Source organism: Paroedura picta, chromosome 4 (assembly GCF_049243985.1).
Source record: "Paroedura picta isolate Pp20150507F chromosome 4, Ppicta_v3.0, whole genome shotgun sequence".
NCBI lineage: Eukaryota > Metazoa > Chordata > Lepidosauria > Squamata > Gekkonidae > Paroedura > Paroedura picta.
Window position 1 is genome coordinate 96,487,367 of NC_135372.1, and position 14,133 is coordinate 96,501,499.

At 44.2% G+C, this 14,133-nt stretch overlaps 1 protein-coding gene across 3 annotated transcripts in view; it reads left to right on the top strand.

The window, feature by feature from the left end:
* PACSIN1 (protein kinase C and casein kinase substrate in neurons 1) overlaps positions 1 to 14,133 on the top strand; it is a 62,263-nt gene that overhangs the window by 40,460 nt on the left and 7,670 nt on the right. The window contains exons 1-7 of one of the 3 annotated variants that reach the window (XM_077334431.1): positions 443 to 573; positions 2,504 to 2,668; positions 4,601 to 4,757; positions 5,754 to 5,989; positions 6,953 to 7,108; positions 10,097 to 10,272; positions 13,988 to 14,108. In XM_077334431.1, the coding sequence (XP_077190546.1) occupies positions 2,639 to 2,668; positions 4,601 to 4,757; positions 5,754 to 5,989; positions 6,953 to 7,108; positions 10,097 to 10,272; positions 13,988 to 14,108 (876 nt within the window). In that variant the 5' untranslated portion in view covers positions 443 to 573; positions 2,504 to 2,638. Of the gene's footprint in view, positions 1 to 442; positions 574 to 2,503; positions 2,669 to 4,600; positions 4,758 to 5,753; positions 5,990 to 6,952; positions 7,109 to 10,096; positions 10,273 to 13,987; positions 14,109 to 14,133 lie in introns of those variants that run through there. The other 2 variants (XM_077334430.1, XM_077334432.1) reach the window with 2 other exon arrangements.

Genomic DNA, 14,133 nt, shown 5'->3' on the forward strand with positions numbered 1-14,133 from the left:
TACTGTCCGACAAATCACCAAATATGGAGGCAGTGGGGTGAGGAGAATCAATGTTTTTTTTAACATCGATTTCTATTCAGTTGGCTACAGAGAGAAAGCTTTACACACTAGACTAAAATGGAGCATGTTTCCCATTCGGAGAAAATATCCTTCTTACCCTGTAGCAATGGATATTTGCTTGTCTGGTGCAAATTGCTTGGCTGCTAACAGTCCAAATGCCCAACTGTGGATGGTCATGTAAATGTTGATTGCTATGGAGTTTTGGTCAAAGACAGGAGGCTAAGCTTGGAGGAAATAAGTAAAGGTACTGGGATGTGGAGCAGCAAGTTTGATTGCTTTGGAGTCTGCAGATAAATAACGTGGAAGAGTTGTGGCGTTGTGGCATTGTGGCTGGGGAGTCCTCCCCATGTATGTCTTATCTTTTGGTGTTCCTTTCTTGCAGTGCATGAGGTCTGGTGCTGCTCGCAAAGGGGCTGAACATTGGGCAGTTAATAACAAGGGCCACAAACCATGTCTGGCTCCTATGATGAATCTGCAGCATCTGCTGAAGAAATAACTGACAGCTTTTGGGAGGTAAGAGCCCAGCCCGGCCCAACCCAACCCTGCCCTGCCCTGCTTTCCCCTTCTCAGACACACATGTCTTCTGAAGCAGCTCTGGCAAAGCAGGGTGTCAATGTAATCCCACCCAAATTTTCCTTGTTAGCCAGATGCAAAAAGGATTTCTAATTAATGGTGTCCATTATCCAGAAAGTTGTCTTGAAGTTCTAGAAAAGAAAAAAACACAAGTTTCCCTACCTAGGAATCTTGATGAAAATGCCTTGGGTTTTGCAAGGGGTTTGCTTTAGGATGCTTAGGGCTAATCCTGCGTTGAGCAGGGGGTTGGACTGGATGGCCTGTATGGCCCCTTCCAACTCTATGATTCTATGATTCTAAGGTAGAAGGGAAAGGGAAATTGTGGAAGCCTCAGACTGTAAGGTTTTAGTCCTCTAAGTCAGTGTTCCCCAACCCCCAGGCTGTGGACCAATACCGGGCCGTAGAGCCCTTGGTATTGAGCCGCGGTGGGGGGAGAGCTGGTGCACTAGCGGGCTCGCCTCCCTCCTCCCTGCGGTGCGACATTCGCTACGCCAGGAGCGATCCACCGCTTCAACGGCTGAATCGCTCAAGCCTAGCCACGCTGCAGGGGGGAGGCATGGACACAAACGTGCAGGTGTGGCAGCCCCGCGCCTGTGTGTTTGTGTCTGCCGGTAAGCTGCCAGCCCAGGGCCTGGTCTGGGCGTTTTGGGATCATTTGCCTAGTGTGCAGTACCCAAACAGAATGACCACTAGTCTGGAAAACATTTTTATAATTTTATTCAACTGCAGAAGAACAAAATGACACAGGGAGGTTGTCCTAGAAAAGCCTGTGTGTCGAACAATAGAAATACATGAGATTAAATAACTTTCCATTGGAGGTGGGTAAAGGTGATGCCCTTACGGGTCAAACCAATAACCTAAGATCTCCACCCTTTACACATCCCACCTGGACCACCCCCTAGACCAGGGGTAGTCAACCTGTGGTCCTCCAGATGTTCATGGACTACAATTCCCATGAGCCCCTGCCAGCATTTGCTGGCAGGGGCTCATGGGAATTGTAGTCCATAAACATCTGGAGGACCACAGGTTGACTACCTCTGCCCTAGACCACCCATTGTCAATTTGCAAAGTCATCAGAAAGGTCCAAAAAGGCAATGTTCTGTTCCCCTCAGTCCTCCACTCAACCTCAATGGTTTAATATCAACAATTCTAGTTGCTTCCACTGGCCTTGGAAATAAGCCCGCCTGGTATATAAGCACTGGCACTATTTGGCAGTATTTCAAGAGATGGTTAAGTACATCCTCCCCACAAGGACAGAAGCTAAGTTACAGAGCCAAAGTACAAAGACAAAACATTACAGAACTCTGCATTGTCACAAACAATGTTTAAGCATTGAATGGGCACCTTAAGAAGTTACAGCATTTCATAACACAATAAAAGTGAAAAGTGAATTACAGCATTTAATAGCAAAATAAAAATGAAAAGTTCAGCTCCTGATCCATCAGCCTCCCTCTCCTCCCCCTCCCCCTCCCCCCCAGTCCCCGGCCTGAAAAAGGCTAGGGACCACTGCTATAGGGTTTGCTTTTCTGTCTAAAAAGCACTATCGGATAACCTTTCAGTGCTTCATTTCCATAGCAAGAAACAAAATACTGTTGGACATTTCATTTTTTTTCTTTGGAAATCATGTCTAATCATCTAGCTGTTTAGGGGCAGATTACAGCTACAATGTGCCAAATGAAAAGGAGGCCACATATCACAGATATTCTCATTAGCTGTAAAAAGGCCACCTTCAATTTTAAAGAAAATGCAGTTTTGCCTTTGCAGCTGCTTTAAAAAGTCAGGGCTATCACTGATCCAATTGGCTGGAACCGACTGTGCTGCCAGCCCAGGAAACATTGCCTTCACTTTCAGTTGATTAATTTTCTTTCAGTGACACTGACAAGTACCAAATTTGATTGGCTCATGACATCATCACCTTGATTACATGATTCCTGATTAGCTGTGAATGAGAGAAGCCTAACCAAGGGAAGAAAATACCCCAAACAAGCAGCAGGTTAAAGCAACAATGGCAGTGAAAGAAATGAACAAACATGAGGTGGGGTCAGATTTTCAGTTAACGTTTTGCCCCCTTAAAAAACAGATCTGCTGGAAATTTAAATGGGCAAGCATTCAGTGTAGTGCTGGTTGCAAATGTCTATCCTTGCATTATAAATACAATATTTGTAAGAATATAGCACTGCCTTGTCTATAGAATTGTGTTTTTCCATATTAATATGCCCCAGGACTAATTAATGTTTTACAGTTGGGAATAAGCATGAAGTGGCTAAGTTTGCAGGCGACACTAAGTTGTTTAGGGCAGTGGTCCCCAACCCCCGGTCCGGGGACCGGGACCGGTCTGTGAATCAGTCGGCATCGGGCTGCCCTGCCACTCTGCCACTGGCTCACTTTGGTGCTCTCTGGCGGCTGCCGTGGCTGGGGCTCCCCCTCAGCATGGCACTGCGCAGTTGCTGCTGGCAGCGCCCCCCAGTGGGCGGCGGGAAAGCAAGCGAAGCGGGGGCTCAGGCGGCGATGATGTCCCTCAGCAAAAGACTACCCCTCCCCCCGGGCCTCAGTAAAATTGTCAAGCGTTGACCGGTCCCCGGTGATAAAAAGGTTGGGGACCACTGGTTTAGGGCAGTGAGAACCAGGGAGGTCTGTGCGGGATTCCAGAGGGATCTGTCAAGGCTGGACGAGTGGGCGTCCATGTGGCAAATGAGGTTCAACACAGGCAAGTGCAAAGTAAAGCACATTGGAGCAAAAAATCCCAACTATAAATATACATTGATGGGGTTTGAAATGATGGTAACTGACCAGGAGAAGATCTTGGAGTTATGCTAAATAACTTCCTTAAAATGTTGATTCAACAAATGCTATGCTGGGGATCATTTGGAAAGGGACTGAAAACAAATCAGCCAGTATCATAATGCTGGTGTATAAATCTATGGTACGACCTCATTTGGAATATTGTGTACGGTTCTGTTCTCCACATCTGAAAAAAGATATGATAGCATTTCGGGGAAAAAGCCAAAAAGGGCAATGAAAATGATTAAGGGGTGGAAAGGATAAAGAAATTAGGGCTCTTTAGCTTAGAAAAAGCAATAAATGAGGGGTTTATAAAATTATGTATGGGATAGAGAAGGTAGAGAAAGAATTTCTTTTCTCCCCTTCTCATAATACAAGAATTTGGGGGGCACTCAATGAAATGAATGAGCAGAAGTACTCCAGCACCCAAAGAGTAATCAACATGTGGAATTCAGTGCCACAGGAAGTGGTGGTGGCTACAAGCATAGACATCTTCAAGAGGGGATTGGATAATCATATGGAGCAGAGGCCCACCTGTGGCTATTAACCACAAGGAATAGAGGAAATGCTGTATCTTGGGCATTGATGCTCTGGATTCTTTGGTGCTTGGGGGCAAGAATGGGAAGACTGCTGGGGTTTGAGCCCTGCTGGGAACCTTCTAATGGCCACTGGATTTTGACCACTGTGTGACACAGAGTATTGGACTAGATGGCCCACTGGCCTGATTATATTCTTGGCCCACTGGCCTGATTATATTCTTATGTTCTAAGTTTGGGAAAATATTGTGTCCCTTAATCTTGGTGATCCCTGGCACAAATTCTGTCCTGGTATTGTTCAAATATACCTAATCCAAGAATCTCACAGCTCTTTGAAACATCCCCTATTGCTACTGTACATTGCATATGAATATTACTTCGGTTTACTTTAATTTCTTGTTAGGCGCATCTAGCATTACTGAACTAGAGTGCTTCAGAGCAATGTTCAGACACAATGTCAAGGAGACACAAACATGGCCTTCTATTCACTCTTCCCCTCTTCAAGCCAAAATCCCTTGCTCCTGCCCCCAGTTCAGAAATAACTATTTTTAACTCTTTTCTAACTGTGGTAAAACTTCTCTGGGCTCTGGGCTCGTGCCTGGCACTTCAGCCTGTCAGTGTTCCTAGGCAGTGTTCCATGTCTCTGGCAGGTGGGGAACTACAAGCGGACAGTGAAACGGATCGATGATGGATACCGGTTGTGCAACGACCTGATGAACTGTGTCCATGAGCGAGCCAAGATAGAAAAGGCATATGCCCAGCAGCTGATTGATTGGTCCAAGCGGTGGCGGCAGTTAATAGAGAAAGGTATTACTTCTCTTCCTGCTGTGCTTTCCAGGGTGAGGTGGGTGAGGTGGGAGTGTGCTTACAATGTTTGCTTCTAAAGTGTGTAATGCAGTGGAGGAACGGCTCCCCCCACACACTTACAAGAATTTCTTGAAATTAATTCTGTCATCTACCATGAAAGGAAGGGTGGGTGAATCTATGAATGCATTGCTGCCCTCCAGTGGAAGAAATGGAAACTTGTAACTCTACATAGAGACGGGAATTTGGGCCTTCCCAGACATTTATTTATTTAGTTTACAGATTATTACCATCCTTCCCAGTTACACATTTGCCAAGACAATGAACAATAAGCAAATATGTACCTTAGAATTATAATAAACAACCAAACCTAAAATATTGAACCTTTTGTAAAAATGAGAGAAAACACAAGGAAAATCTCCTGAGCCAGTGAAAGTTTAAAAGCCTCACTTTTCTCTTAAATCCCGATCAAATATTTGTCAAGAAGCAAGAGAAGTGTGTGGATTGTTATAGCCTTAACGTTATGCTATCCCAGATCCACTGCTAGAGGCATGATATTCTGTCTCCATATAATGGAAGGGGGAAGTTGCCTTGCTCTGCTGGGGTGCATGCCTGTTTACTGGCTAAAAACAAGGAGGGAAGGTATGTACTCCAGTGCTGGAGAGATCAAGGGTACAGTCTTCACTGAATCATAGCGAAAGAGGGGAAATGGCCATAAAATGGTATGCCACCTCTGAGAGGGAATTTGATACCTTGAAGAATAAGTAACCACTGCAATGTTACTTCACAGGAAATAAATAATCTGGACAGACCGCAAGGGTGAGGGTGCCTCCGTGTCCTCTGAGGCACTGCCCCTTGCATAGCTTCTGTTTCCCAGCTCTTTCCTATCTCACCTTGTGGGGACATTTTGACTACGGATAGTTCTGTAAGGGAAGAACAAGGTTTTATTTCAGGCTGTCCAGTGATCACCCCGGTGTTGCTGGTACTCTTGATGCATAGGCCCACAGTACGGCAGTCTGGAGAAAGCATGGATGGGCATAATGACAGAGGCGGACAAGGTGAGCGAGCTGCATCAGGAAGTGAAGAATAGCTTGTTGAATGACGACTTCGAGAAGGTGAAGAACTGGCAGAAAGATGCCTTCCACAAACAGATCATGGGAGGCTTCAAGGAGGCTAAGGAAGCAGAGGATGGTTTTCGGAAAGCACAGAAACCTTGGGCCAAGAAGATGAAGGAGGTATGCAGGGCTGGAGCAAGGGAGAAAAAGGGGAGAATGTTATACTCAATTTAGGGGGGAAAGAACCTGGACAGTTTCCTTGTGTGGTCAATAACATGTTCCCATTGGTCCTCCAGAAAGTTGAGCAAGGGTTTCTTAAGAGAACTGAGCCTCTCCTTCAGGGACGTCTGGGGGACGCCAGTTGTGATACAGAAAGGAGAATGCTATGCACTGAGTTCATAGTAACTACCTGCATGGTTTCTGGTAGAACTAGAATAATAGAATCATAGAGTTGGAAGGGGTCCTACAGGCCATCCCCCTGCTCAATGCAGAATCAGCCCTCACAAAAAGTGTTCCCTAGTTTTGTAGAAATCTACAGCTTTTGCTTTGAAACACATAATTTGGTCTTGTTGAATCTTCAAAGTCTTGAAACCAAAATAATATAGTCCAGTAGCACCTTTAAGACCAACAAAGATTTATTCAAGGCATAAGCTTTCGAGTGCAGGCACTCTTCTTCAGATTCAGACTCAGATAGTCTGAGGAAGAGTGCATGCACTTGAAAGCTAACACCCTGAATGAATCTTCGTTGGTCTTAAAGGTGCTCCTGGACTCTGATTTTATTGTGCTACTTCAGACCAACACGGCTACCCAGTTAAATCTATTAAAATCAAAGTGTTCATTGTACAAGAAAGTACAAGTTTTATTATTTTAGAGTAAGCAGTAAAATATGCAGATATACTTAAATATAAACTGTTTCCAATTTATGTAATTTATTCCAGTAACCAGATAAATAGATAATCTTTGGGTACAGGCACCATGGAGTAGAATGTACTTGATAGGGAAAGATTTTTTGTTTGAGTCTTGGGTTAAACCGCAGTCCCTGTGCAAGGAGTTCAGAAAGAGGCCATAGGTTTGAATTCTGGCACTAAGCATCATTTCACTCATCTGCATGGCTTCCTTTCCTTCTCTATTAATTCAAATCAGCTGGAGGCAGCCAAGAAAGCCTATCACCTGGCATGCAAAGAGGAGAAACTGGCTATGACTCGAGAAGCCAACAGCAAGGCTGAGCAGTCCATCACTCCAGACCAGCACAAGAAATTGCAGGATAAGGTGGACAAGTGCAAGCAGGACGTACAAAAGGTGCGAGTGACTTCCTTCAAGAGAAGGGACATATTCATACTTAAGCATCTTCATACATATGAGAAATATAGCTGTTGTACATGTATTTATTTTAGTTGGTTGGATACTTTTACTCTGCTTCTTACCACTCAATATGGACCCAAAGCAGTTTACGCTGTAAGACAACATATATGCATTCTCCTACAAGTTCACACTGTGTGCATATTTTATTTAAAATCTTGTCTCTCACACTTACCTATCCTTATACAAAACATCGTTTCTCACATTTCTGCACAGATGCATGTACACAAATCTCTCTTGGATGTACACAATGATCCTCATTTTCTATTGCCTTTTATTCTCATATATCCTTGTGTGTCCTTACATATACTTTCTTAGGTATCCTTGTACCTTCACTCATATGCACCTTACCCACCCTAGTACTTATATTTCTTTATACCCACACATCGAGTCCAAATGCATGCATTCCCCTCTAGGACAGATACAGTGGAATCCCAAGAACATTTTCCTGGGAGTAAATTCCACTGAATAAACATGAGTAGGATTCTGAGTAGAGATGCATAGGACTGTTCTCATAGCGTGTATTACATTGATAGGTAGGGTTGCCAACTACCTGGAGGAAAAACCATTCTGTATCCTTAATACTTAATAGGAAGTTATTTAGAAGATAAATATCTCCATCTCCATACAGTGAATCCATTATCACTGTATTATTGTTAAACTGAGCTATCTGTATCATTTCTGTTTCATGTTAACCACCCTGAGCCTTCATGGAGGGCGGTCTATAAATATAATAAATAAAATAAATGACATAGAGCTCTGCTGGTGTAAATCAATGGTCCATCTAATCCAGCACCCGTTTCACACAATGGACAATGAGTTCCTTTGGAGGGCCACTAACAGGGCATAGAGGCCAAGGCCTTCCCCTGATACAGCCTCCTGGGCTCTGGGATTCAGAAGATTAGTGTCTCTGAATATGGAGGTTCCACTCAGTCACCATGGCTAGTAGCCATTGAGAGACTTATATTCTGAGAATCTATCTAATCCTCTTTTAAAGTGGTTTATTCCTGTGGCCATCGCTACATCACCTGGCAGCAAAGTCCACATTTTACTCTGTAAAATAGTATTTCCTTTTGTCTGTCTTGAATCTACTTGCCAGCATCTTCATCGGATGCCCTCAAGTTCTAGTATTTTGGGAGAGGGAATTTTTTTTATCTTTGTCAGCTCTCTCTGTCCCATGCATAATTTTATAAACCTCTGTCATATACCCCACTTAGTTGTTTCTTAACTTTAAAATCCCAGACTCCTCAGCTCTTCATCATAGGGAAGGTGCTCCAACCCCTAATCACTTTGGTTGCCCTCATCTGTACTTTTTCCAGCTCTGGAATGCCCTTTTTGGTGGCCAGAATTGTATGCAGTATTTCCAAATGAGGCTGCACCATAGATCTATACAGGGTCATTACAATAGTGTCCGTTTTATTCTCAATCCTTTTCCTAATAATTCCTAACACAGAGTTTGCCTTTTTCACCATTGCAGCACACTAGGTTGACACTTTCATTGAGCTGTCCACTACGACCTCAAGATCTTTTCCCTTCTCAGTCTTAGGAAGTCTCAGTCTCAGTCTCCATTAGCTTACACTCGAAGTTAGGATTTTCTTTTGTCTCAGTGGGCATCACCTTACACTTTCCAGCACTGAACTTCATTTGCCACCCTGTCACCCACTCACCCAGTGTGTGGAGGTCCTTTTGGAGCTCTTCAGCTAGTTTTGAAAAGCTTTAGCTGCCCATTTCTCCATGCCTGTTGGCAACCATATTGACAGGCAAACCTACTTGTTCATTCTTGCCTTTTCCCAGCAGCTGATAGCGTTTTTGTCTGTTGATGTGGTTTTGTTTTAAGCAGCATCAGACAAAAAAAACCCTGTGGAAGTAGTAGAAATCTTTACTTTTTCTTCAGACTACTGACTTGTCTAGAAAATTTTTAGAAAAACAACTTTGTCAATGTTGTTGTTATTTGGTGCGAAGTCATGTCTGACCCATCGCGACCCCATGGACAATGATCCTCCAGGACTTCCTGTCCTCTATCATTCCCCAGAGTCCATTTAAGTTCACCCTGACTGCTTCAGTGACTCCATCCAGCCACCTCATTCTCTGTCGTCCCCTTCTTCTTTTGCCCTCAATCGCTCTCAGCATTAGGCTTTTCTCCAGGGAGTCCTTCCTTCTCATGAGGTGGCCAAACTTTGTCAACATCAGTCAGTTTTCTTAAGGTTCTATGCAGAGAAAATACAATTGATGTCTTATGTCCTAGAGAAAGTAGCTGATATTATTGTACTTCCAGGACTTTGAGAAATTGGGTGTGGATAATGTCTCCTGGCCCTGTACTTCAGTTACTTTTTGATCTCTTCTGACTGTTATGGGGAGAATCTGGTACACCACCTGCTGTAACAGTTAGGAAATGAAGGGCAGACCTATACTGATCCAGGATGTCCTACCACTTCAGGGCTGTTTATGTGGTGATGGGCACTGCCAATAAGTGCAAACGTACATGTTCTTCCTTTGTATGCACCCTTCTAAGTTCTCTAATGGTTGTTCCACAGTGGACCCCTGCCTAGTCTTGTAAGGAATATTATTTGTGAACCATTTGGTTGGATTTTTTATTTTCAAAACTTACATTTGAAATGCAGACTTACAGAAAATAACCTTGATAGCAGATGGCATATGAGGATTGGTGGGGATCTTGCTCTCTTTGATGCAGAGAAGAATGGACCAGTGTAGCAGAGGTAAAAGCAAATTAACACATGGCAATTTCAGTGTATCTGCATGATTCTGTTACCCCTCTTTTGAGTATACCCATATATGTATAGATGTCCTTAAATGAGGCAGGCCAAGGGAATCAGGCACACCAAAATATATGCCTTGGCCCCAAGTAGAATTTATTCTACTGCAAGTGTTTCCCCAGGAATTCTAATCTTTTCTTTTGTCTTCCTGCAGACCCAGGAGAAGTATGAGAAAGTGGTGGATGAGCTAAGCAAGTGTACCCCACAGTACATTGAGAGTATGGAGCAGGTCTTTGAGCAGTGCCAGCAGTTTGAAGAGAAGAGACTCAGCTTCCTGAAGGAGGTGCTATTGGATATCAAGAGGCACCTGAACCTGGCAGAGAACAGCAGGTATCATTTTCCTCTGAAAGTCAGTTGCAGCAGAATTGGAAGCTGTTCTAATGATACCTGTGACAGAAGTGCTCTTTTAGTGAGCACGGGAAGCCTTTCCCCAACCTAGTCACCTCTCCTTCCAAAGTGAAAAAGCAGCAGGTATAGTATAATCCCAAGAAAATGTACACCAAGATTAGAACAGGTTGACTCAGTTTATGGCTGTGCTGTTTAACCACCCTCACCAACCATCTGAGAAATAATAACATGTTATTAATGTAGGAATGCCACAGCTCCAAGAGAAGAAGAAATGATGAAGTGGGAAGCAGAAGAAAACAAAGGGATAGAAGCTCTAAGAAACTTGGTTGTCTAGTCTAGAAAGCCTCTTACTACAACCGCATTTTAAGTTTTTAAAAAAAATTGCTGTAAATCAGGTCTGAACAAAGACTGGAGAGCAACGTTATAATTTCCAGTAAAGCTGAACGAACGACTGAACGAATGAATGAACGAACGAATAAATGATAGAAATTCCAGCCTGAATAGTTAGGGCCTTTTCGCACAGGGATCTTTGTTGCAAATTGTTTGCGGAATGAAAAATCGCCATTTAAAATAGTGGAATTCGTCGTTATGCATACCTGCCTTTGTAGTGGAATCAGTTGCGTTTTTTAGCGTTTCCCACAGGCTTCCGGTCTCGGCAGAAATCGCTAGAAAGGAAGCGCTATTGCCAAGCTCGTCCCGCCCCTGGCCGTCAAGCAGCCAATGGGCAGCCGTTAGCATGCTCCCAAACAGCCCCTTTCCCTTTAAGAAAGGTTTTTAAAAAAAAAAAACGACCCATAGCAACGAATCTAGGTAGATTCGTTGCTACGGAGAGACCCATCCAGCTGCCTAATGTGAGCTGTCGTTTGATTGTATGATCGTTTGCACGCTGCCTCGAGTGATAAAAAAAAAATCCCCCCCCCTCTCACGGGCCCGATTTTCGGCTGAATTTATTTGTAAAAAATAAAGGGACTTTATTTCAGCAAACGGGCTTTTCAGTGGTTTGTGCTTAGTGACTAAAGGTGAAGGACTGAAGCCAGGGAAGCCTCTAAACAGAAAGAGGCTCGCCGGTGCGTTTATCCCCGCTCGCTCGGAGAAAAAAAAATGGCGATCGCTTCGCCGGAAGTTTGGGGGAGAGAGCCAGGGGGAGGGACTTTGAAGAACCAGCAACAATGGTAACGCACAGGTCTTTAGCGCTACTGTTGCAGATTGGTTGCAGGAGTGTATCGCTATCCGGAGGGTGAATCCACTTTTCTGGATTCCCCTGAAAGCGCCACAACGAAGCGCTTTTTGCTGATTGGTTTCAGGATTGTTGCAGATTGTCTACGACGTCGTGGGTTATGGCAAATTAGTAGCGTTTCCAAATAGCAACCATTCTGCTACTTTGAAGCCGTGCGAAATGGCCCTTAGTGTGTAAGCAACCGTAGTGTAATGCAGTATAACTCCACATTGCCTTTGCATCTTTATAGATTCAGATGTGTAGCTGTGTTGGTCTAAAGCAGCATTTGCTGGCAGGGACTCATGGTAATTGTAGTCCATGGACATCTGGAGGGCTGCAGTTTGACTACCCCTGGTCTAAAGCAACAGAGCAAAGTTTGAGTCCAGTGGCACCTTTAAGACCAACAAACTTTAATTCTGGGTATAAGCTTTTGTGTGCATGCACATTTCTTCAAGCATCTTTGTTCTTATGCAGAAAGGCTACACTGGTCCCATTTTAATCTCTCTCTGCCATATAGGCAAGTAAAGGACTGGCACAGGCTCAGCTCAAGGTTATGTCTGGCTTCTAAAGATTTTACAGCATCAAAAAAGGGAGAGTGGCCCATGAAGATATACCTGTTTCAAAACTGCTATGATTAGCCAATTCAAATGCTCAATCATAAAATTATTAGAGGTAGAAAGTAGAGCTGGACTGAGCAGCCTGGAAACTATCCAAGCACAGAAGGTTTTCAGTATCTGGTGAACCAGAGCTCTTGAATATCTCCCTAAAGGACCATACAAATATGCCCCCAAATCAATGGCAGCACACACATAAAATTCTGCTCCCCTTCTGACATTATTTTACTAAAAGGTATCAGCCCATGAGGAATTAAAGTAAACTGAGGGAATTACTTAGGGGCTTTCCGCACCGGGATCCTTGTAGCAAATTGTTTGCTGAACGAAAAATCGCCATTTAAAATAGTGGAATTCGTCGTTATGCATACCTGACTTTGTAGTGGAATCCAGTTGCGTTTCCATTGTTTCCCACAAGCTTCCGGTCTCAGCAAAAATTGCTAGAAAGGAAGCGCTATTGCCGAGCTCGTCCCGCCCCTGGCCGTCAAGCAGCCAATGGGCGGCCGTTAGCATGCTCCCAAACAGCTCCTTTCCCTTTAAGAAAGGTTTTTTTTAAAAAAAAAAAACACACCCGTTGCAACGAATATGCGTTGATTCGTTGCAACGGAGAGACCCATCCAGCTGGCAGGTGTGTTTGAGCTGTCGTTTCATCGTTGCCACGCTCCCCCCGAGTGAAAAAAAAAATCCCCCCCCCCTCACGGGCCCGATTTTCGGCCGAAAACAGTGTAAAAAATAAAGGGAAAATACATCAGCAAACGGGCTTCTCTGTTGTTTGTGCTTAGTGACTGTAAAGAGCTCTGGGGAGGGACTGCAGCCGGGGAAGCCTCACTGGGTAAACGAAGGCTTGCTGGTGATTTGATTTGGAGAGAACCAGGGGGAGGGACTTTGTAGAAACCACAACAATGGTAACGCACAGAACTTTCCCACTAGTGTTGCAGATTGGTTCCAGGAGTGTAGCGCTTTCCGGAGGGTGAATCCACTTTTGGGGATTTCCCTGAAAGCGCTACAAGGAAGCGCTTTTTGCGGATCGGTTTCAGGTGTGTGGCAGATTGTCAACGACGTTGTGCATAATGGCAAATCAGTAGCGTTTTCAATTGGCAACCATTGTGCGATTTTGAAGGAGTGCGGAAAGCCCCTTAGAAGTCACCCAAATGTCCTCTTCCAGGGTTTTATAAGATCTCAAGGGCTTGTGTAGGTCATTTTCTCTATTATTGTTGTTTTTCCTTTTCATCAGCTGCCTTCAATATTATTTGCACCCTGGGAAATGCATAGTCCTTCTCAGGGAATGGAGACTTTGGTTAATTTCGAAGTCATATTTCCCTGGATATGCAGAGACTCTGCCTACATTGTAAGTAGGCGGCCTGGCTTTGCTGCTGTTATGATTGGCACAATCTACCCAATCTAATAACAGATGTAGTGATATGAAGAGCTTGATCACATTGTCTCTTGCAAATCTCATGGAAATATTCTGTGGGGAGAGGGATTCATTACTCCATAGTATCTAGTTTGCTGGAGGTAGAACAAAGGAATTGCTGACAAATGTTGCCCTGGGAGCTTCCCCATTCCCTTGCAGTAATGTCTTAACTAGTATTACAGGAGGAAATAAACCATACTTAGGCATCTATTTTTCAGGGACCCTGGCACATGTTGTTGATAGGATAACAGCAAAGATGCAGCTCACCTTCAGTGTATTTTTAAACAGGCAAGAGGCCTTGCTGCTGGTGCCCCGTTGTGTTTGGTTAGAGAAATCTGGTTAGAGTTGCCCTGCTTTATGGATAAATTCAACTCTCCTGTCTAGCGGTTTCCTGCTTTAGTAGGGTCCATTTTGAAGAGACATGCATTTGTTTTTATGGCTGTTTGTTACTTGCAGCTATGCTAAAGTCTACCGTGAACTGGAGCAGACCATTCGCACAGCTGATGCTCAGGAGGACCTCCGATGGTTCCGCAACAACTGTGGCCCAGGGATGCCTATGAACTGGCCTCAGGTGGAGGTAAGGAGTCGTTCCATTGCACTGC